Source organism: Barbatula barbatula (assembly GCF_947034865.1).
Source record: "Barbatula barbatula genome assembly, chromosome: 11".
NCBI classification, from domain to species: Eukaryota; Metazoa; Chordata; class Actinopteri; order Cypriniformes; family Nemacheilidae; genus Barbatula; species Barbatula barbatula.
Window position 1 is genome coordinate 9269442 of NC_136774.1, and position 22153 is coordinate 9291594.

The 22153-nt window shown below is 38.7% G+C and overlaps 1 protein-coding gene across 1 annotated transcript in view; it reads left to right on the forward strand.

The window, feature by feature from the left end:
* Window positions 1–21783, forward strand: part of slc12a5b (solute carrier family 12 member 5b) — a gene marked incomplete at both ends in the record, with an annotated part of 41914 nt that extends 20131 nt beyond the window's left edge. Inside the window, 25 exons of the mRNA XM_079467704.1 lie at window positions 5545–5645; window positions 5741–5872; window positions 6077–6223; window positions 8390–8444; window positions 8739–8869; window positions 9456–9703; window positions 9784–9995; window positions 11138–11305; window positions 12612–12710; window positions 13955–14012; window positions 14440–14614; window positions 14701–14819; window positions 14995–15093; window positions 15336–15455; window positions 16639–16743; window positions 16873–17041; window positions 17124–17319; window positions 17691–17860; window positions 18128–18259; window positions 18341–18448; window positions 19144–19269; window positions 19610–19797; window positions 21187–21201; window positions 21427–21560; window positions 21692–21783. Coding sequence (XP_079323830.1) covers window positions 5545–5645; window positions 5741–5872; window positions 6077–6223; window positions 8390–8444; window positions 8739–8869; window positions 9456–9703; window positions 9784–9995; window positions 11138–11305; window positions 12612–12710; window positions 13955–14012; window positions 14440–14614; window positions 14701–14819; window positions 14995–15093; window positions 15336–15455; window positions 16639–16743; window positions 16873–17041; window positions 17124–17319; window positions 17691–17860; window positions 18128–18259; window positions 18341–18448; window positions 19144–19269; window positions 19610–19797; window positions 21187–21201; window positions 21427–21560; window positions 21692–21783 — 3299 coding nt within the window. The remainder of the gene's footprint in view (window positions 1–5544; window positions 5646–5740; window positions 5873–6076; window positions 6224–8389; window positions 8445–8738; window positions 8870–9455; window positions 9704–9783; window positions 9996–11137; window positions 11306–12611; window positions 12711–13954; window positions 14013–14439; window positions 14615–14700; window positions 14820–14994; window positions 15094–15335; window positions 15456–16638; window positions 16744–16872; window positions 17042–17123; window positions 17320–17690; window positions 17861–18127; window positions 18260–18340; window positions 18449–19143; window positions 19270–19609; window positions 19798–21186; window positions 21202–21426; window positions 21561–21691) is intronic.
* Between the last annotated feature and the right edge of the window lie 370 nt (window positions 21784–22153).

The window sequence follows — 22153 nt, forward strand, 5'->3', positions numbered from 1 at the left end:
ATAAATAGATTTTTGGAAGAGAATCCCTCCAGTAAACTTTGGCCACAATCCAGAGACGATGTAATTTAATTGACTTATTCTTTAAAGACCGCACAATTGAATTAAACAAAATAGAAGACGTATATATTACATAGAAAAGTAATGACAAGTATCTGTAACTGTTCAAATGTAATTTTTGAGCATGTTTATTTAGTGTTCAAAATTTAAAACAAACCCTTTCGGTGGACCTGAAAGCTCATTTGATTCCTTACATTCATTTCCTTTTAGTTGTTGTACCTGTCAGTGTATCTCACATTGCATTTCTGGACTGAGTTTTGTTTGTAATTGTACAGTTCAATTCTCTTTGGAAACTACAGAGTAGAACAACGGGAAAAAGGACACATTATAATCTTTGATCTAATCAATTTAATCCTGAATATCTGATGGATCTGCTGTAATGAAAAAGGCCTTCACGTCTGGAGGCAAGAAGGATAAGGTGGAAGGCAGACGTGATTCTTCTAGATGTCTTAGGATGGAAAAAAAGGCTGGAGAGACAGAAACTGTGAGAACTGAAGGTGTGGAGTGGGTGAAAACCATCACAGATGCCAAGCTGGCTTGTAGCCATGTATTGAAGGAAAACTAGAGCTAATAAAATTAATCTGTTTTCAAACATATTTTCTTCTCAGTTGCAGGTCCATCATTATGAGCTACAATATGCTGGATAAAGCAAGGAGGTCTATTGAACTTAGAAAGGAGTATTTGTTAGCATTTCTGATCAATGAAAAACATGCAAGGTGCATCAGATTTACAGTTTATGATTTTTGGGTACTGAAGCCTGCATCACAGTCACAGATGTTACCGTCTGTTCTGATCAGTTTTGTAGAAATCTTGGACATCAGAACAATATTCTTTGCTTTTACCCATTGTGATGGATGATTAAGGGGGTTTGGGCTTTGTGTTACTTAATGTTATTCTCCTGTGAAACAAGAAGTCATGACTGGACAACATAACAATACTAGTCACCTTGGTGTGTTCAGAAAATTAAAATATTAATGGGAATATACTTGGGAGATATTCCCAGGAATTTCTAGGGGTGCCAATAATTGTTACCAGGGTGTATTAGAGAAAACAGGGGGCATGTGGGGGGAACAAAGAACAGGTTTTACTCTTGAGACATGAAAGACAGGATGAACACGACGGAAAGGGTTGGACAATCGAAGCTGGACCATCACCGGGCTGGTGACCTTGACGATGGGGAATGGTCAAATGAACCTGGGTGCCAATTTGCGGGCCAGGACCCACAAAGGAAGGTCCTTGGTTGAAAGCCAAACTTTTTGCCCACATATGTATCTAGGTGCCTACCACCTTGGTACAGTCCCGGGACCGGACTAGCGCTTCCCTGGCCCTTTTCAAAAGGCTTGGGTCGGAAACACAGGGGGTTGGTAACCTAGACAACACATGAATGGAGACAGCCCGGTCGTAGATACCGGCAAGGAGTTACTCAACCCAGGTTAGCTGCTGGCTCCAGGTGGAAGGATTGTGGGAAGCCAAGCCATGCATCGGAGCATCCTACCCAGGTCCTGGTTGGCGCGATCGGACTGCTCGTTGGTTTGTCGATGGAATCCAGCACCTGAATCTGTCTACAGTATTCCCTACAAAATTGGGAGGCAAATTGAGGACCTCTGTCCAAAACCACATCCTCGGAAAGGCCGTGGATGCGGAAGACCTGGTCCACCAAAACCCGGGCCGTCTCCTTGGACGAAGGGAGTTTGGGAAGACCAATGAAATGGGACTGTAGGGAGGCCAACCAGTTGGAGTGGAAAAGGGAAATGACGTGCTGTACAAAAAGTTGATGCAAAATCCAAAAATGGTGTTTTATTGGAAGGTGATAAATATTTACAGTGCAGGAGAAAACAAAAAATAAATAAAAACTGTACAAAAGGAAACAAAAACAGCAACAATGTGCTAATTTTGACTAAACCAAATGGCCCAAGTTTGCAACACTGTCTTAGAGTCCACCATTAGAACTGCCAGCCTTTCGGCCAGCAAGCCTATTTATAGGCTGAAGCCCCTCCTATAGAGCATACCAAGTCAATCGACAAACAATTAAGTTTGAAGTCATCCAATTAAATAATATAGATACTCAAAATAACACTTAAACCTTTCAAACCAGTTAAACAGCAACCATTAACAGAGGAAGAGTTTAACAACAAATTAAATAGCAAAAGCAACTGTTTCTCAATCCCCTCCCCCTCTGACATCACCCTAAAATGGTATCCTCCAACGGAAGTGATGTGGCGGTTTCTATAAAAAACTGTTTAACCTGGATTATGGGTTTGATTGTACTGAGTGTGAACCGGGAAGTTAAACTGCAATAAGGTTTGTGGAAATTATGTGGAAAAATAAAGGTAATTCCCATACGAGTTAATATGTGTTCTGGCATTGTTATTTTTAGAAAAAATAATTACATCTTTAAAGAAAATGTATAAAGAGTTGAAAACTATAACAAAACACAGTAGCAACAAACTTTAGACTAAACAAACTAAAACTCCATAACACTTTCCTTATGTGTACACAGATGTAACTATTGCCGGCCATGCGAAGTATTCGTGAAATGGGTGTGTTTGTAAGTCCAAGTTTATAGTCACCAGGTTAACCTGTGACAGGGACGCTTTAAAAAGGCGGTCCACCACGGTCAAGATCACCGTCTTGCCACTGGACAAGGGCAATATGGGACCACGGACGGGAGGGGAAAGGTAGAGGCCGTAACAAACCAACGGGAGGCGCATTGAAAGATTGATTCTGTGCACAGACCGGACACGCCCATACGAACCGGTGAATGTCCTCTCTCATGGCTGGCCACCAAAACTGCTTGCGGATGACGGCCAGCGATCTCCTAACACCCACATGGCAGGTGAGTCTGGAAGAGTTCGAAGGACTGCTGTGCGGGCCGACTTAGGAACAAAGAGCAGACCCGATGGGCACCTTCGGGGCACCACGACTCCGACCATATCTCTCTTGACGCGGTGCCCGATTCCCCAGGTAGTCGCTCCCACCACCCGGCCATCTGGGAGGATGGTGTCGGGAAGATTGAGCGGATCACCTACTGGGGCAAGACATCGAGAGAGCGCATCGGGTTTACTATTCTTAGACCCTGGCTGGTGAGACAGGGTGAAATCGATGCGCCTGAAGAATAATGTGCACCGAGCCTGCCTGGCATTCAGTCGTTTGGCGGACTGAATGTATTCTAAGTTCCGATGATAGGTCCACACAATAAAAGGAATGGCAGTGCCCTCCAGCCAGTGGCGATGGGTGGATGGAACTGCCGAATGGGAAGACCCCTCTTATGGGCCCAGGTTTCATCTGCAAAATTGCTCTTAAAGGAGGAGCCGCTGAAACTGAGTGTCACCGGAAGGACAGTGCGAGAACAGATAGTAGGGGAGACTGAAGTACCGCTCGCCTGGATCTCCCTATCTACCGCGAGCATTGGCTTTTAGCGGACAAGCGGAAGCCTGATGACCTTGGCCGGCACAATACAGACACAGTCTTTCACTTAAGCGGCAAAGCTTCTCTTTAGCTGGAAGATGTAGTCTGCCGAGCTGGATGGGCTCGGGGGCATCGGTGAAAGCTGCCACAGAGATCTTGAGAGATGGATGCATGACTGGAGGTTTGGTTGAAACCTGGGGAAGCCTCTGATACTGTAGAAGCAGATATTGGCTTTTTCTCAGCTTGCCACTTCAGCAACACAAAAGCAGAGACATAAAATTTTACGAGTGGTAGAATCAGCAGACCACCATTAACCCCAACTGATGTCAGTGAACAGACCCCCAGTGTACACTCCACATCATCCGTCTGATATCTGTCAACAGTCCTTTATTAAACCCAGAAACAACAGAGTTGGAACACAATATTAGGTGTCACAGATTAAGATCTCTCTTTATCTGTACTCCCAACCTTACTCATTGTGGCTTATTACACAGTCTGTTGGGAAACAATGTCTCAAGAGAGCCGAACAAACTGACTTCAGCAAAGACTAGAGAAAACACATTAAATGTTTAGTCTGGAAACACCAAAAAAATTACAGGATTGTTTTATTTAGTTAACAATAAACATTGGATTTGCACAACATAATTTACATAGGCTGTGTCTTTACACAACACAAAAAATGCCAAAGTTAATTAATAAATTCAGAAGAACTGTGCTCGGTTCGAAAATAGATAAACCTAAAAAACACAAGACATTGTGATGCTTAAATACCCTTATTGTACCTCAAATGTGTCCTTGTATTGAAAGGCACTGGAACCCTTACGCATGGTGCTGTATTGATTCAGCGGTGACAGATGAAATTACTAGTTGATGAATTGTGTGTTTTAAGGTCGTAGGGTCACAGGTCAATAAGCAAGCAAATGTAGTGAAAATTAAAATGTACAAAGCTTTGCAGGGCAGCGTGATTAATTAAACTAATACATCAGATTAAATCGGGCAAGCTAAGAGGCAGGATTCCCCTGACCATATAATGAGCTTGCTCCCACATATAATTATGTTAGAGAAGGCAGGGAAGGTGGCAGCGTACAATATCCACTCCGATTTCGAAATACACACAATTAAAATCTGTGGGGCTTGATGTATGATAACTGCTATTTATATTTATCTCACAACAGCATCCTTGCAGTGTTTGAGGGGATATGCTGTACTCCGTCTAAATTAAACCGTGAAATGTTAAAGGATGTGTGCCTGGAAGTGGGAGGGTAAAAATAGGATCAGAACGGGGTTGTTGCCATGGAAGAGTATGTAGAGATCATGAAAATTCCTCACCCACACACACAACATTCACATGCAAGTACAAGTGTGCCTTGTTGATGCATTTTGGGGGGGTTGCGGTAGGGGATATTTCTTCCTTTTCTCTTCTTTTACATTGTAAATAATTGCAAATAAACTGTGTAACACTCTTAATTTGTGCAAGAAAATGTGTAAAATGGGATGTTATGCAACATACTGTAGCCTGATACATTTGTAAATTTGGCAGGTTCCAAAGCAAACTATGCTCTTTGCAAGTTATACATTTGATATGTATGTGCGTACCTTAAGAATCGAACCCACAACATTGTTGTGAAATGTCCCTTTAAACTGAAAATGCTCACGCTGTAAATCTGATAACATATTACGTACTAATGCGATGACATTGATCTTCCATGCACTATGAACAAATCCGCGGAAAAAATATCTGACAGATTGCTAGCCAGATGTTTGGTGTTTATTGGCATTTAATTAATACAATGCAGTTCTCGTGGATGGTTCACTGAGGTGTTGTTTCAAAGAAATAGTTCAAGGAGACTTGAGTAAACTTGTCAAATGAGTTGCTTGAACAGCAACTAATTTTCTAGTGTCCATTAAAAAAATACTTGTAGATATCACGATAATATTTATTACTGTATGTTATTGTGAATTCTTATGGGCACGATAATCGTGTAGTGACCATCTGACATCGTAACAGCCTAATTCCAAACGCTATAAAACATTTTTTGCACAGTTGCTAATGAACACAAATGTTTTGTTTGTTCACAGGAGATGCAGCATCCAAGGAAAGCAGCCCCTTTATCAACAGCAGCACCAGTGATGTGGAGAAAAGCCAGCAGTATGATGGGAAAAATATGGCCCTGTTTGAGGTCCAGTAGTCCATTATAATGAAACATTGCTTATGATCTCAAAGTGGTTCAAATGGTTATATTTACATTTTGTATGTTGCATGTGTCTTTTGTAGGAGGAGATGGACACCAGTCCCATGGTTTCTTCTCTGCTGAGCAGCCTCGCCAACTACTCCAACTTGACACAGGGCAGTAAAGAACATGAAGAGGCCGAAAACAACGAGGAGGCGCGCAAGAAAACTGTGCAGGTAAATCCGTTAAAACGCTTTTATCATTATCCAATCGTGTATGTTGATGGATGATTCCTCATCATCGATTGGATTTATGTTGATTGACGGACAACTATAATGGGTGTTTAATAATGCTCTTTGTGAATTGTTTCTGGCACCATGAAGCTGATGGCACGTGCACGAGGTCCTGATTTATTGATTGGTTGACCGTTTGATTGACAGGCTCCACGTATGGGCACGATAATGGGCGTTTACCTGCCGTGTCTGCAGAACATTCTGGGTGTGATCTTGTTTCTCAGGATGACCTGGCTGGTGGGCGCCGGGGGTGTACTGGGCACCTTCTTGATCGTCTTCATGTGCTGCTCTACGGTCAGTCACGTATACGCTTAAATTCTGTCTTTTACAGTCATTAAAGTGTCAAATTACACAATGGAGCATTATGCTTTTCTCAAATTATTCCTCTGTTTAAACATTAATGCACAAACTATGTACAGAATAAAAAATAGAAACCACTATGGATGGACAAATGTAATCTAAATTTTAATGATTCATGAGTTTAAGAGGCGATTCTGTTCACATCGTAGGGTCTGTCTTATATGCCAGGGTTTGACACATACAAACTTTAAGAAAGACGCTCCACAAATAGCTACACTTTCCTTCCAATTTTTTAAAACTTTTTACCAGCAGACACAAGCCCAGGAAACAAGAATTCCTTATAAACATTATGTATCAAGACCCACAGAGACATAGTGCACTCTAAGTACACTACCTCTCTCCGTGATTCCTCCCAAGAGCTCAGACTGTTTCTTTCTACCCCTTCCTATCTTTAACTAAAAATCACTTACCATTATACAATCACTTTGTTGTACGGCTGTATCTCGAAATAGCATGAGTGTCAGCGCTGCCATTCCGAGTTTCTGCCAAGAACATAAATGTTGATGCTGACATGAGGTGTTTCATTTCAGAGCTGCCAGTTTAGCACCATGGACAGCGGCCAGCATTAAGCTGTCTCGCTGAGATTCTGTTGCCGTGTGTGTTTATGTTTGTATACGTTCTGCGTGTGTTGGGAAACATAGAAGTGCCCAAAAAAACTGAAGTTTAAAATTATGTCTTTGCCCTTTATTCAAGTATACAATATTTTCAGAGACAATACATTGTACACATATTGTGTTATTGTTCTTGGAATGTAGACTGAAGCTTAGCTTTGCAAAAAAAGTAAGAATTAATTTCTTGTTTGTTCAAAAAGAAAACTTCTTTGCCATGACATTTTAACAAATAAACACCATAAAGGTGCATCGTGTAATATTCAGGAGGATCTACTGATAGAAATGCAATATAATATAGATGACTCTTCAGAGGTGTACAAAGACCTTACGTAATGAAACTTTGTGTTTTTATTAACTTAGAATGAGCTATTTTTATTTAAATACACCGCAGTTCCCTTTACATGGAATTCTTCATGTTGTTTCTACAGTAGCCCTTAACAGACAAACTGCTCTACAGAGCGTGTTTCATAAATACGTTATCTTCTGCGACATGTGAGAAAATCGTAGTCTTGTGAGAGCCGCCGTAGTGCTTCGAAAGGGAGGGGGGAGCGGTGGAGTGAGCCATTGGTTGCAATTTGCAATCTCATCGCTAGATGCCGCTTAAATCTTTACATTGCTCCTTTACCAAGTTGTGTTTTCTTGATGTTTTCCAATATTCCTCATATTTTGCACAAAAAATAAATGTTGTATTAATATTATCTCCACACATCACTTTTGGCCACTACTGAGGTATTTTGTTTAGACTTTGTAGAGCGTTATGTAAGTGAACATGCGGTGCAGTGCTGCCACTCTGAGCTTCTTTTCCATTCTGTCCCATCTGGTTTAAAAACTTTTGATATTGAAAACTTGAAAGCTGTCTCATCATATTGTAAATCCCCCGTAATGCCCTTCAGACCCTGCCAAACGCTATCGTTGCACACTCTTAGACTATTTCTGTCAACCCACATACAAGACAGAACAGTATAATAGCTACTAGTAGTCTCGCAGTAAATGGATACGTATTGACAATGAATGAGTATAAGTCTAGCTCTCATTGTTTTGACACAGATATACAGAATAATGATGTGAAATGCATGTAGTTTATCATTCTAAAAGTAGTTTCTTAACATATGATGTATGGTGACCTGTAGTGGACATACAAGAGCAATGTGTTTCCAAGCTTAACAAGATAGTTCACCCCAAAAAACACTTCTGACATCATTTATAAACTTTTATAATTTAGCACCGGTATATGACTCTTTCCTCAAAAAAGATATTTTGAGAAATCGTTTTTTGTTGTTATGCAGAAGAAAGAAAATCAAACGTTTTAAATGACATGAGGGTGAATAAATTATGAAATAATTGTCATATTTTGGTGAACTGTCCCTTTATGATTCTCCCTGTACTTTTAACTGGAAAGGGAGAATTATTATTTCTGCTTTGTCATAGAGTCTCTGTCTCCATCACTTACTGCCCGCTCTGCATTGATCTTTATTTACCATATTTACAGACTATGCTGACTGCCATCTCAATGAGTGCGATTGCCACCAATGGAGTTGTGCCAGGTAAGCGAAATTCACAGTGTTTGTGTTTGTGTGTTGAAGCCCAGAGGACAGCTGTCCTGTTGTTCTTCATGGCCAGTTAGCTACAATGCACAGTACAGCTCCCAACCGTGCTGAGATCAGCTCCTGACTTATAACTGTGTGCATTCGTGTACGGATACATGTCTGTCTCTGTTAGGTAAAAGTAGAATAAATAAATTGGACTGGCACTTGTCATCCTCTTCAAATTACATTTCTCTCATATCATAGTACATTTCTCTCAACATGACTGTTTCTTTTTGTGATTGCGACATACAGCTGGAGGCTCGTACTACATGATCTCTCGTTCATTGGGGCCGGAGTTTGGTGGGGCTGTTGGTATATGTTTCTACCTTGGTACCACTTTTGCTGGAGCCATGTACATCCTGGGGTGCATCGAAATCCTGCTGGTATGCCAGGCTTTGCATTGCTAGAAGTATTCTTTTTTCTTGACATTCATGTAGACAGAGCCTTTTATTTTATTATTTTATTTTATTTTATTTAAACTGTTCATAATTATATGGTTTTTATTATACATTTTTGTATTAACATGTAGCGTTTGGTATATTTCTTATATCATTGATCAGATTTCTACAAATCAGAATGCTGCTCTTCTATAGCTTAGGAGACTCTCAGTTGTGTTTCAACTTAAAATAAAATAAAAACAAATGAAACTGGTAAAATACACAAAGAGTACAGTATGGAAGTGTAAAAATGAATGTAGATTGTAAAGGTAAATTCTATTATAAAAACACATAATACAGTTCACATTGAAATTTTCAGTAATGTTGACTTTTGATTGCAGACTTTGAGATGTTTCCTAAAACTTTTCTCAGGTGAACTTAAACAAGTTTCCTTTTGCTCTCCATTTAATATCATTGATGTCTAGTAGAAATAGTTGAAGCTTTAAAAAGATCTTAACTTTGTTTTTTCTTTCTTAGGAAATAAACCTGTGTAATCTGAACATTTTTATATTTCTTTGTATTTATTCCATAGATCTACATTGTGCCAGTAGCTGCTATTTTCAAAATGGAAGGTCTGGAGGGGGCAGAAGCAGAGGCAGCATTGTTGAATAACATGCGCGTGTATGGCACCATCGTTCTATCCTTCATGTGTATTGTTGTCTTTGTCGGTGTGAAGTATGTCAACAAGTTGGCCCTCGTGTTCCTCGCTTGCGTCGTACTCTCAATTCTCGCTGTCTATGCGGGGGTCATCAAAACATCCTTTGACCCACCAGACTTTCCGTAAGAACATATTGTAATGACTGTATTTAAAAGGTGTATTTTCTAGGACGACCATAATCATATGGATCTGTCTTGTGTAGGGTGTGTGTGCTCGGGAACAGAACTCTTACCTCAAAGGGCTTTGATATTTGTGCCAAGACCATAGAACGAGGCAACGCCACTGTCACCACCAAACTCTGGAGGCTCTTCTGTGATTCAGAGTTTCTGAATGCCACTTGTGATGAGTATTTCACCAACAACAACATCACTCAGATCCAGGGAATCCCTGGAGTCATGAGTGGAATTCTGGCAGGTCAGAAATCCACAACATTAAAATGACTATTCAATGCCTTTAATATTCACACTCACTGTTACAGACAAAGTTACTACTTATCTAACCAGTCAAATTTTTATTAGTATCTATCCTTTTTAGAAATCCTGGATGTGCTGTGGTTATTGATAAATATCAAACTGTGGGAAAAACCAATACGAATTGAATTTTTCCAACAGTACAGCATGTACAATGTACAGCCGTTAAAAATATCATTAGACCATTCAAAATTTTCATGTAATCATCCTTTCTAGATGTATTGTGGTCATTCTAGTCCAGTGTCTTTTGAATATAAACAAAATCAAACCTCAGGAGTGACATTAAGTCATCCAACAGCAATGTGGAAGACTGACAGCATGACAAGACATATGAAAACTGATAAAAGTTGAGGTTATCACATAAATAATAATTCTTGAACTTTTCCCAAATAAGTGTACAAATATAACTGTTATATTGCTTTACCAGTGAATATTAACTTGTTTTATTTGCAGTATTTGAGGTACGAAAAAATATGGAGCGTCTTTTCTGTTATTTTCACCTGTTTTCATTTTCTGGGAATAAATGCAAATGCAAAGCATATTTTTATTTGAAATTTGGAAAAATATTGTTAGTAGTTCACAGAATGAAACAAAAATTAAAATTTTACCTAAACATTACTTAATGGTAAATTCAGAAAAACTGAAAATAATTTGGATGGAAAAGGTCTCTTAATATTTTCCACAGCTGTATATTTTTGGGGAGTTGACATTACATTTATTAGGAGTTTGCAATCTGATTTGTAATATATAAGATGTCTTTTGATTTGTAATATTTAATAATTATGAATAGTTGTACAATAATAATTGCAGTGATAACTGTATAAAATTAATTTTAAAATGAATATTTACCCCTAAGTAAACTGCAAAAAACTCAAAGAGAAAACCACTTAATATTTGTTTTGACTGTAAAAATAAAAGCTGCAATAATTCATGAAAAATAGGAATTGTAATTTTTTATTTCACTGGGACTTTTAACATAATTTTTTTAGAATTGTGTATTACAGGACTTTCTGTATGAAAACGTATGAAACAATGCGTATATTGGGGATCTCTTAATTTGACAAATGTCTCTTTCTTTTCTCACAGAGAACCTCTTCAGTACCTTTACGGAGAAAAATTCATTCTTAGAGAAACGGGGTTTATCAGCTGTGCTTGACCCTGATGCCACAATAACCAACAGCAACCAATATGTACTGGCAGATATCACCAGCTTCTTCACTCTGCTGGTTGGCATCTACTTTCCCTCTGTCACAGGTCAGAACCAAATGTGAAACAATCTGATAAATAATATTGGAATTAATAATGCCTGTCTGTTATATTATTAGGCCTATTTTAGACTGGATTGTCATATTATTTGAAATATGATTTTTTTATTAAGTCCTCTTAATAAATAATGCATCAGCAAATGTTTTTTAAGCGAAGTTTTCTGCATTATTTATATGACGCAAATGTCTGTGTCCTCTCACCAGCGTTGACAACATGTAGAGCTGGTTACATAAGCAAGCATCTTTCTACATTGGCCCAGAGCCACAAAGAAACAGACTGCTGTCACTCACATAAAGACGTTACATTGACTTGTGTTAGTTTTATACTGAGCTGTTGATATTATGCCTCTCTAACCCTCACATAATCTTTGCTGCATTTTTAGATTTTCATTAAAGGGGTCATATGACACGGTTAAAAATTATATTATCGTTTGTTTTAGATGTAATGCCACGTGTATACAGGATTTAAGGTTCAAAAACCCCTTTATTTTACACATACCATGTATGTTTGTATCTCCTCTTTGCCCCGCCTCTCTGAAATGTGCTGTTTTTTTTCAAAGCTCATCACTCTGAAGGTGAGGTGTGCTATGATTGGCAAGTTAACCAGTGCTTAGTGATTGGTTGAATACTGCAAGCGTGTGATGGAAATGCAAAGCTTCTTACCATTTTAACCTCAGGTTCCAATGCAATTCTACTGACAGGTGATAAAATGTCATCGGTACTTCCCTATATCCCAAATCTGAACAAAACTCAACTCGCGTTAGTCCGTAACAAAGTTTTACATTGAAAATATACTCACATGCTGCAAATCTGAAGCGCCAGACTGTCCTTGCGAAGTTGTAATGGTTTTTAACAAAAGCTTTAGTGTACAGTCACCCTTGACCTCTCCGAGGTTCGTGTCCCAATCATATGTGAAATGCGCTGCACACATTTGAATATTCGCTTTTAGATAGAATGCATCTTTTGCTCAGTTGTACGTGTCTAATACGTGCATGGACAACTTATAACACACCAAAGACACAGAAAAAAACGTATTCGCACCATATGACCCCTTTAAGATGTGATTTAGTGTGTTGATTAAGCTGTTTTCCTCACGAGTGTCGTTCGCTCTCTTCACAATGCAAGGTTTGAGGTTGAGGTTTTACTGTTCTTGTGGGGATGTTAGGCCCCCACAATGTAAGCAAAAACCTGAGCCACAAACGCACCAGCATCAGTAATCCAAGTTCGTCATCACTAGCAGTTTGTTTTGTCCAAATTTTTTAAATATAGTTTGTGTGTGTTTGTGTGTGGTGTAGGCATCATGGCTGGTTCAAACCGTTCTGGGGACCTGCAGGATGCTCAGAAGTCCATTCCTGTTGGTACCATCCTGGCCATCGCAACCACCTCCTTTATCTGTATCCTTCACTCAAAAGCCATTACACTGCCCGTCAGTCAAATAAATGACTCGTGACTTTCATTGAGACATCCTGGAAGTACAATATAGAGCAGGGGTCTTCAATGTTTGCTCTGGGCAAGGACCCCTTAGATGAGGGATACATGGAGCAGGGACCCCCTTGTCCTAAACAAACAGAGCTATTTAAAGAGAAACAACAGTTATTGTCAAAGCAATATTAGGTTAAGAAATTACATTATCACTATTATGCATGTTATGGTTCCACATACACACTGTTTTGTGGATTAATTGTATTATTAATATAGATTGTTTGATTATTTTAAGGGATTTGCAGCACCATACATTTTAATTTGACTGTGAGATGGACAATTTACTTATCCTGAACCTTAGTTTTATTAAGGCTTCGATGAGATGACTGACCCTGGTTTATGGCACAAAGACTATTCCAGTGGAGGTAGAGGTCCTCTCTGGATGCAAAATCAGTGCAGATGTTATGCATTCTGTTGTAAAAGCAAGCCGTTTTATTAAGCGTAATTCTTTCTATAGAACCCACCGCTATTTTATAACTCTGAGCGCCGTTGTTTTTCTCATGGATTAGCATTGTTGTGTTTTCTTCTGCAGAGCATCATATCAGACATGCAATGAGTCCGTGTTTGTTTTTGGGGCAACTTGTTTGACGTGCACCATCAGTACACGCTGTGCGTTTCATTGATTTTAAACACTTACGATAATTTGGCAGAGTTTACACTGCAGAAGCGGTGTGGTGTCAAATTAGTGCTTTACAGCTTTAACATGTTTGAACAGAAGTTCCAAAACAATGCACTTTATTTGCACGCAACTTCTTTCATGCGTACTCTGAATTTATCACAAGGGAGATGATGAAGCAGATGTAATGTTTCTTAAATAGCTTCTGCCACCTGAATGGATGTTTTTGTCCGCAGGCAGGTTAAAATTGCAATAAGCGGGAGCTTGAATAAGTCTGCGCCGCCGCACACATGCGCAGCTTAAAGAGAACATTGGGCCGTGGACCCCCGGTTGAAGACCCTTGATAAAGAGTGTAATTTGATATCTGGGAAATCACAAAATGTAAAAATTTGATTCAATTTATTGTCATTACACACATACAAGTACAGTGCAACGAAATGTATTGAGCTTCACATTTACTGTAATAAAATAGCCGATGGTTTTTTTTAGGATGTATGTCTTTTTGCTGCTTTGTGTTGTCCTAAATGTAAACTTTCCCAGACATGTCCTCTGTGATTCTGTTTGGAGCCTGTGTGGACGGAGTCGTTTTGAGAGACAAGTACGTTCTTTGATTTATGTAGGGAAAGTTCGCCCAAAAATAAAAACTCTGTCATCATATATTCACATTAACCAGTAAATGCTGTTCAAAACCTGAATATGACTTTTTTGGTGGAACACACCTTTTGGTGAAAAATTTTTCAGTGGTACATACAGTGGAAGTCAAGTGTTGTTTGGTTACCAACGTTCTTCAAAATAACTCATCTTGTGTTTTGAAGAAGAGAGAGAGTCACACAGGTCTGAAATAAAAAGAGTGTGAAAAAACGATGATAGAATCCTTATTTTGGAGTAAACTATACCTTCAAAACAGTGATAACTTCATAACATAACATTCCACTTGAATATGTGTAAAATGAATTGTGAAAAAATATGATAAATATATGCAAAATTTTAGCTTGAAAGCAACTTACTCCTTTTCAATTATACAGGTTTGGGGAAGGCGTGAATGGTAACTTGGTCATTGGGACCCTGGCATGGCCCTCGCCCTGGGTCATTGTGTTCGGCTCGTTCTTCTCCACCTGTGGGGCGGGACTTCAGAGTTTGACAGGAGCCCCCCGCCTCCTCCAAGCTATCGCCCGAGATGGAATCATTCCTTTTCTCAGAGTACACCCACATTATACAAGCATGAAGTCAATTCTGATTCTCTCTTATTGTTGATCACAGATGAATGACGCTCATATGTTTTACAGGTGTTTGGTCATGGCAAAGCTAATGGTGAACCTACGTGGGCTCTTCTACTGACGGGCTGTATCTGTGAGATTGGCATCCTCATTGCCTCCTTGGATGCTGTCGCACCCATTCTGTCAATGTGAGCAACACTGTAAAAAAAACAAATGTCAAGATTCATGACTCCCAGATAAACCTCCGTTTTACATTTGGAAGTGCATTGAATCCGCAAGTTTGCCAATCTATCAATAACATGTCTAAATTATCTTCACCAGTTATTTTCAACAGTTTGTAATGTTGCATTGTTGTCTCTACAGGTTCTTTCTCATGTGCTATATGTTTGTAAACCTGGCTTGTGCGCTTCAGACGCTCCTCAGGACCCCTAACTGGAGACCACGCTTCAAGTTTTACCACTGGTACATAATAACACACGCTTAAACACATCTGGTCCTCTAGTCTCCTAAACCGTGTTTCAGGTATCTGATGACCAAATCATTGGTTTGTAAGGATGAAAGATAACAGTGTAACAAACCATAATCACACCACGTAATTTCAGCCCTCAGGAACAATCACTAATACAGTGTTACAGATAGACAGACAAATATACATTGGATACACTTTACACTTCTTTGTTTGAGTGTTGGTGTTGTTTTTTCAGGGCTTTGTCACTCTTGGGCATGAGCTTGTGTCTCACCCTGATGTTTCTGTGCTCTTGGTATTATGCCATTGTTGCCATGGGGATCGCTGTCTGCATCTACAAATACATTGAGTTCTGCGGGTAAGCAAACCAAAACGAGCCTCGGGAGGAAAGGGTGGACGGAAAAAGCAAAAACTTAATGATTTGCACAAAAAAGATCAATCTCACTCTTGGAGAAAAAGCCATTATTAGCTGTACAGTTTTTCTGGCCAGTGGGGTGCTTTTTAAGAGGAACTGTTTTATGACAGTTTAATGAATGAAAATAATTATGTGCATCCTGTGTGTTTTTATGTAGCTTCGGACATTTTAAACCTAGACCAATGCAAATGAACAAAATAATGTTGCACAATAGATTCAGTTTCTCATTTGGTCTAAACTTGATGAGTGAACAGCTTTTATCCGATTTACTTCTTTTAAATGATTTTATCACCTGAAAATGTAAATTTTCACGTCATGCCGTCCCAGATGTGTATGACTCTTCAGTTGAACACTAAAATGATTAGATTATTATACTAAACAATTTTATTAACAGACTCATTATAGTTTTGATTTTAGTTTTACTTAGTTTTCTAAATATTTTTAATTAGTTTTTATTTGGAGATTCTTCGTTTTTTATGTTATTTTTACTTTTTTACTAGTTTTAGCAATGTTGGTATATTCTTTTGTAATTGTATCATTTATTTGTTTACTTTTTTATGTTGCTTTTATTTTTATTTTATTTTTTGTTAATTATTATCATTTTAGTGCTTTCAACTTTTTATTTTTGAGGCAACAGTTTTCCAAAAATTGTTTAGGTCAAGATTCTATTTGAATTCAAAGTACAGGAACGTTTTCAAAGTTTTAATTAATTTAATTAATTAAACTATAATAACCTTGCTTCTAAAAGTACATACTGTACATATATCTGTAATATTCATGTTCTGTCATAAGAAATGCAATAGCCAATCAGATTTAAAGTTTATCTTCTAAGGGTCCAATTAAAGAAAGTAACATAAAGGAATTTCATATAAAATTATATGTTTGACTAATATACTGTACATTAAGTAAAATAATATTAATATAAAAATCTTCATCAAAACGATTGCTTTTAAACATGTTTCTAGTTTATTGTTCACAATTTATCAGGAGTCTCCTGTTTAACTTATATACATTCAGTTTAATAGATTCTGATTCTTCAGAGAAACATGTTACATTACATATAGTACATGAAATGGGTTTAAACGCAGTTTTACTTTGACATCACTTTCGTGTTCTCCCTCTTTAGGGCAGAGAAGGAGTGGGGTGATGGGATACGTGGCATCTCTCTTAGTGCTGCCCGATATGCCCTCATGCGACTGGAAGAAGGTCCACCTCACACCAAAAACTGGAGGTTAGTGTCTGATCAGTAATATTCAATACCTGCTTATCATCTTTAATATTATATTATTGCTGTAATAGCAATTAATATCGTTTCTTATAAAAAAGGATATTTCAACGGAAATTAAAATTCACTTTCCAGGCCACAGATTTTAGTGCTCACAAGCTTGGATGAGGAGCAGAATTTAGAGCAGCCACGACTTTTGTCTCTGACCAGTCAGCTGAAAGCTGGCAAAGGTTTGACCATCGTGGGGGCATGCGTGGAGGGAACCTTCCTGAACAACCAACCAGAGGCGCAGAAAGCAGACCAAGTATTAAACGCAAAGAATCACAAACTAAAATAACATTTCCTAAAATAAGACACCAACGATCAGTTTTTCTTCCATCTGTCAGTCTCTAAGGAAGCTGATGGAGGTCGAGAAAGTGAAGGGATTCAGTCAGGTGGTGATTTCATCCAACCTGCGGGATGCCACTTCACACTTGATCCAGGCTGGTGGTCTTGGTGGTCTTCGCCATAACGCGGTACTGGTCAGCTTCCCTAAGAACTGGAAGCAGACGGAGGAACGCCACCGCTGCAGGAACTTCATTGGTAAGACAGTCATTCTCCAACAGCTGTTTACATGAAGCTTATATTTATGAACTGAATATAGTGGTTATCTTCGGTTTAATGTTTAGCTTGAATTGTGGGCTGAGACAGCCAAGCCTTAGGTTCCAGGCTTTACTTTTTTAAGATAACTCAGGAAAGGTCACATTCACAAGCATGCACTTTTTACCTGTGTTTTATGACTTTTGTGTCAATGTAGCTTTACTGCTTATGATAACATAGCGTGATTGTGATCTTTCCGTTAAAAAAAAGTAATGATAAAAAGTAAACAGCACATATGGTAGACAAATATTAACTCCACTAAACATTACGAACACTCAAAATGTTGTTTATTATATGGTATGTTTTGTTAACAGAGGTGGTCCGGGAGACCACTGCGGCGAGCTTAGCCCTGCTGGTGCCAAAGAACATTTCTGCTTATCCATCAAACGGCGAACGCTTCACTGAGGGCCACATTGATGTGTGGTGGATTGTTCATGACGGAGGCATGCTTATGCTCCTGCCCTTCCTTCTGCGCCAACACAAGGTCTCTCTCTCTCTCTCTCTCTCTCTCTCTCTCTCTCTATCTTATACAGACACGGTTTTGTCATGGTGGGGTTGCTATTGACTTTCATTGTTCAGTATATTGAACTCATTATATATAAACTATTTGTTTTACTGAAACGCCTCTCAATACATGTGTCTCAAAGCAAGTTTCATTGTTGCGTAATGTATAAAAGAAATGAATGTCTGGGTTATGCTTATGCTTAGTGTCATAAGAAGAAACTGATTCTATTCCTGCTTGTGTTTCTAGGTGTGGAGGAAGTGTAAGATGCGCATCTTCACCGTGGCCCAGATGGACGACAACAGCATTCAGATGAAGAAAGATCTAATGACGTTTCTCTACCACCTGCGTCTTGATGCTGAGGTGGAGGTGGTGGAAATGGTGAGAAACAGACACACACTCTTGCACACACACATAGACAGAGACTAACAAACTAACATCCTTTTATTATTTGTTTTTTAGCATGACAGTGATATCTCAGCCTACACTTACGAAAAGACCCTGGTGATGGAACAGCGATCACATCTCCTCAAGGAAATGCATCTCACCAAGAATGAGCGTGAGAGAGAGGTACTGACACTCTTACTGAACCAGTCAAGTCACAAAATATGATAAACAGACCCACAAAGAACAAAGGAAACGTTTTGCAACAACTATCAGTCTGTCATCATTTTTTTGTTCTGTCAACACAAAAGTAGATATTTTGAGAAATGTCTCAGTGGTTTGTGTGCTTACAATGAAAGTCAATGGGGTTCAATGTTATTTGGTTTCCAATGTCCTTCAGAATATCTTCTTTTGTGTTCTGCAGAAGAAAGTCATACAACAAGCCTGAATAATTGATGAAAGAATATTTATTTATGATATTTTCCAGTAAACTACCCCTTTAGGCATGATGCATACATCAAATGTCAGCCAATTTGTATTGATTATACACAAGTAGACACAGACACTTATATATAAGACACAGTGTCACACTTTTGGACCCCAATGTTACTTATTCTAGAATTAAATTGGGGGTCCCATGTGCCTGTTTGCTGTTTATTAACAGCCTGAACAGCTTAGCCAATATAGCAAATCAGATTTAAGATCCCATTGTCAATTTTTGTAATAAGTTTGGTTAATGAAGCGTAAAAGCATAATGCAAAATGGTATTTCATCCTTCTCTTCTATCAGATATTGCCATTTCCTAATGAATGACCATATACATCATGATATCATGGTGCCACTCTTAAATCAATGTAACCGCATTGATGTTGTGTCCTCAGATTCAGAGCATCACAGATGTTTCTCGTGGGTCTATTAGGCGGAAGAACCCTTCGAACCTGCACGCGCAGAGGAGCATTCCTGAGGATTCAGTGGCGGGAGGTGGTGAAGAGAAACCTGAGGAGGAGGTACAGTCATCTCTTGTTTTTTTCTTCCGTGACACAATTATCCGTTTACTGTTTACTGACGATAAGATGGACCTTTCAGTCATGTGAAGATAGCATCTCTATCACTTTCTGTTTTAGCCCCTCTCTCTCTTTTCTCTTGGTGATTATCTATTGGAGAATCTTTCTTTCCTGTTAACACCCTGGAAGTGTATCTCTCTCTCTCTCTCTCTCTCTCTCTCTCTCTCTCTCTCCTGAAGAACAATGCAACCTAAAAATGGCAAATTCTTACTTCTCAATTTCCCGTCCCTCTATCCTCTTCTTACCTTTCTCTCAGTCTTTACATCTCTCCCGTCCTCGACAGGTGCAACTCATTCAGGAAAAAAATGCCCCACCCACCCCCACTAGCCCCACCTCACCACCCTCTCCCACCCCAGCGGCCATGAGCCCCGGACAGGAGGTTCAGATGACCTGGACAGACGATACAGAGAAGATCAATAAACCAGCAGCGGTCAATCCTGAAGGTGTGAAGGACATGTTCAATATGAAACCGTAAGTCATGACAATGAGGATCACTATTGATCATATTATGAGCGTATTATTAGACCAATTGGTATCCGGTGAATGGCAAAGCAATGAATCAGAAAATGTTATTAAATGAAATGTAGAACAAATCATTGTACAGTTAATGAAAATAGAAATGTCATGCAAAACATTTTATTCAGCTTTGCACTTAAGGAAGTTCAAATGTTCATAGCTGATATTAGTTTAGTTAGTAAAAATATATTTTTTAATCTATCTACCCCAAGTATTAGGTCAAGGGATTAGGTCAAGGTCACCCCAAATCAAAATTCTGTCATCATGTATTCACCTTCATGTCATTCAAAATCTGTACATCGTCGCTGTCCTCCTGAGACCTTGGATCTCCAAATTCACTTTATATCAGGAAATGGAGGAAAAAACACTGTATTTTTTATATGATAAAATACTGCATTGTCAAAGTTGATGAGCACTTTTCAATAATTCTTATTGGTTAGATATTTGCCAACCCCGCGACAAAAAGGTTGACTAATAATAATGATTTATGGCATAAAATCGTGAAGTATGGATGGAAGAGGTTTCAGATGGAGAGCAGCGATATGCCTAATTATATAGTAAATAAGGATATTTTGAGAAATGTCTCAGTAGTTGGGTTCCATTTGATACGGTTCCTACGCAGTGTTCACCGTTCCCTACTTCCTGAGCACGTGATATCCGTTGAAGCGGACTTCACTGACAAAAAAATGCTTAATTGGAATGCCCTGCAACGTCATCAAACAAAGGCAACAGGACGGTTGCACAGATTACAATATAAATAAATATTGTAACTTTACTTAAAATAAGTATACATAAACGTAACACGCATTATGAATCTAATCAATATAATCTTAATTTTTGTTTATGCTTATATTTATTATTTGACTGATGAAGCTTTGATTATTCTAAAATCTTCTATCCTAATTTGGTCAACTATGTGAAGATGTGCTCTTAATCCATGGTTGCGTCGATTTCATCTCGCTTATAAAATATAAATACAAATAAATACATTCATCATCTGGCCGTCCTGTTCACTCTGTTCGCTCCCTTCGGATTGGAATCTCACTTAAGATGGTGGAATACCCTGTGAAGTCCACTTCGCAATCCATTTACGGCCAAATGGAATGCACCAAGTGATTTTGTGTTCATGTAATAGAGGTCAATGGGGGCCAACGTTGTTAGCTAAGCAACATTCTTCAAAATTTATTTTGGATGAACTATCCATTTATTAGGGCAAATGTAAAATCGTAAAAATGCTATTTAGGCTGCTGAACATTAAGCCGTGGCATGACTTAAAACAACTGAAAAGGAGAATTATTGCTGTGAAACTGTTTTATTCTGTTCTATTCTTTTTTTATGCTTCAGTGAATGGGAGAACTTGTAAGTATAGTGAAGAAAACACTAACGCTATTTCATTGAATTACATTAAATTATGTAGAAAAAAAGGAATTATTATTTCATATCAATGCACACTTCACATCAGTTTGATAAGCATAAAATCCAAGTATTAGTAGCGTTATTAGCTGATGGAGTCATACAGAGAAATCCTGAACCGCTGATGAAAATGTTTCGGCAATTCTCTTCTTCATATGATCTATCCTTCAGGAATCAGTTTAATGTCAGACGCATGCATCATGCACAGAAGCTCAATGAGGTCATCGTGAAGAAGTCGCAGGAAGCTAAACTTGTCCTGCTAAACATGCCTGGTCCACCTAAGAACTGCACTGGAGAAGAAACCTGTATCCTTATTACTATATTTCCAAAGTCTCTATCAATCTCTGACATGTTTATAATAATTGTACATATTTTATGCCTATAGTGTACATAATAAATTCCATAAATCAATTAAGCCTCTTAACTTCAGACACAGACATGGAATTTCTTGAGGTCTTGACTGAAGGTCTCAACAGGGTCCTCCTCGTGCGTGGAGGAGGCCGTGAGGTCATTACCATTTACTCCTGAGGGGCTTAGCTCATCCACCAAATACTCGTAACCCCTCGTCCCTCACTGCATAGACGGACACCCCAGTCACCCTTACCTACACCATGAGCAATAACGCCCCAGCACATATCAGATGACTTTGCACTACATAGCCTAAGACCTCTAAAAAGACACCAGCTTAGTAGATGTCACTTCCACATTCGTAGTTTCATTTGATCTCATCTTTCTATGTTTCTATTGTTTATTTCTCACCTCAAAGTACATTTTGCACAGATCCATTCACGACCGAGTTGGTCTTTGTTACTATAATATACAAATGACAGATAAGACCATGTCCTCCAGTGACACCCAACAAACTACTGTCCTCCATATTTATCTTAAATAGAGACTT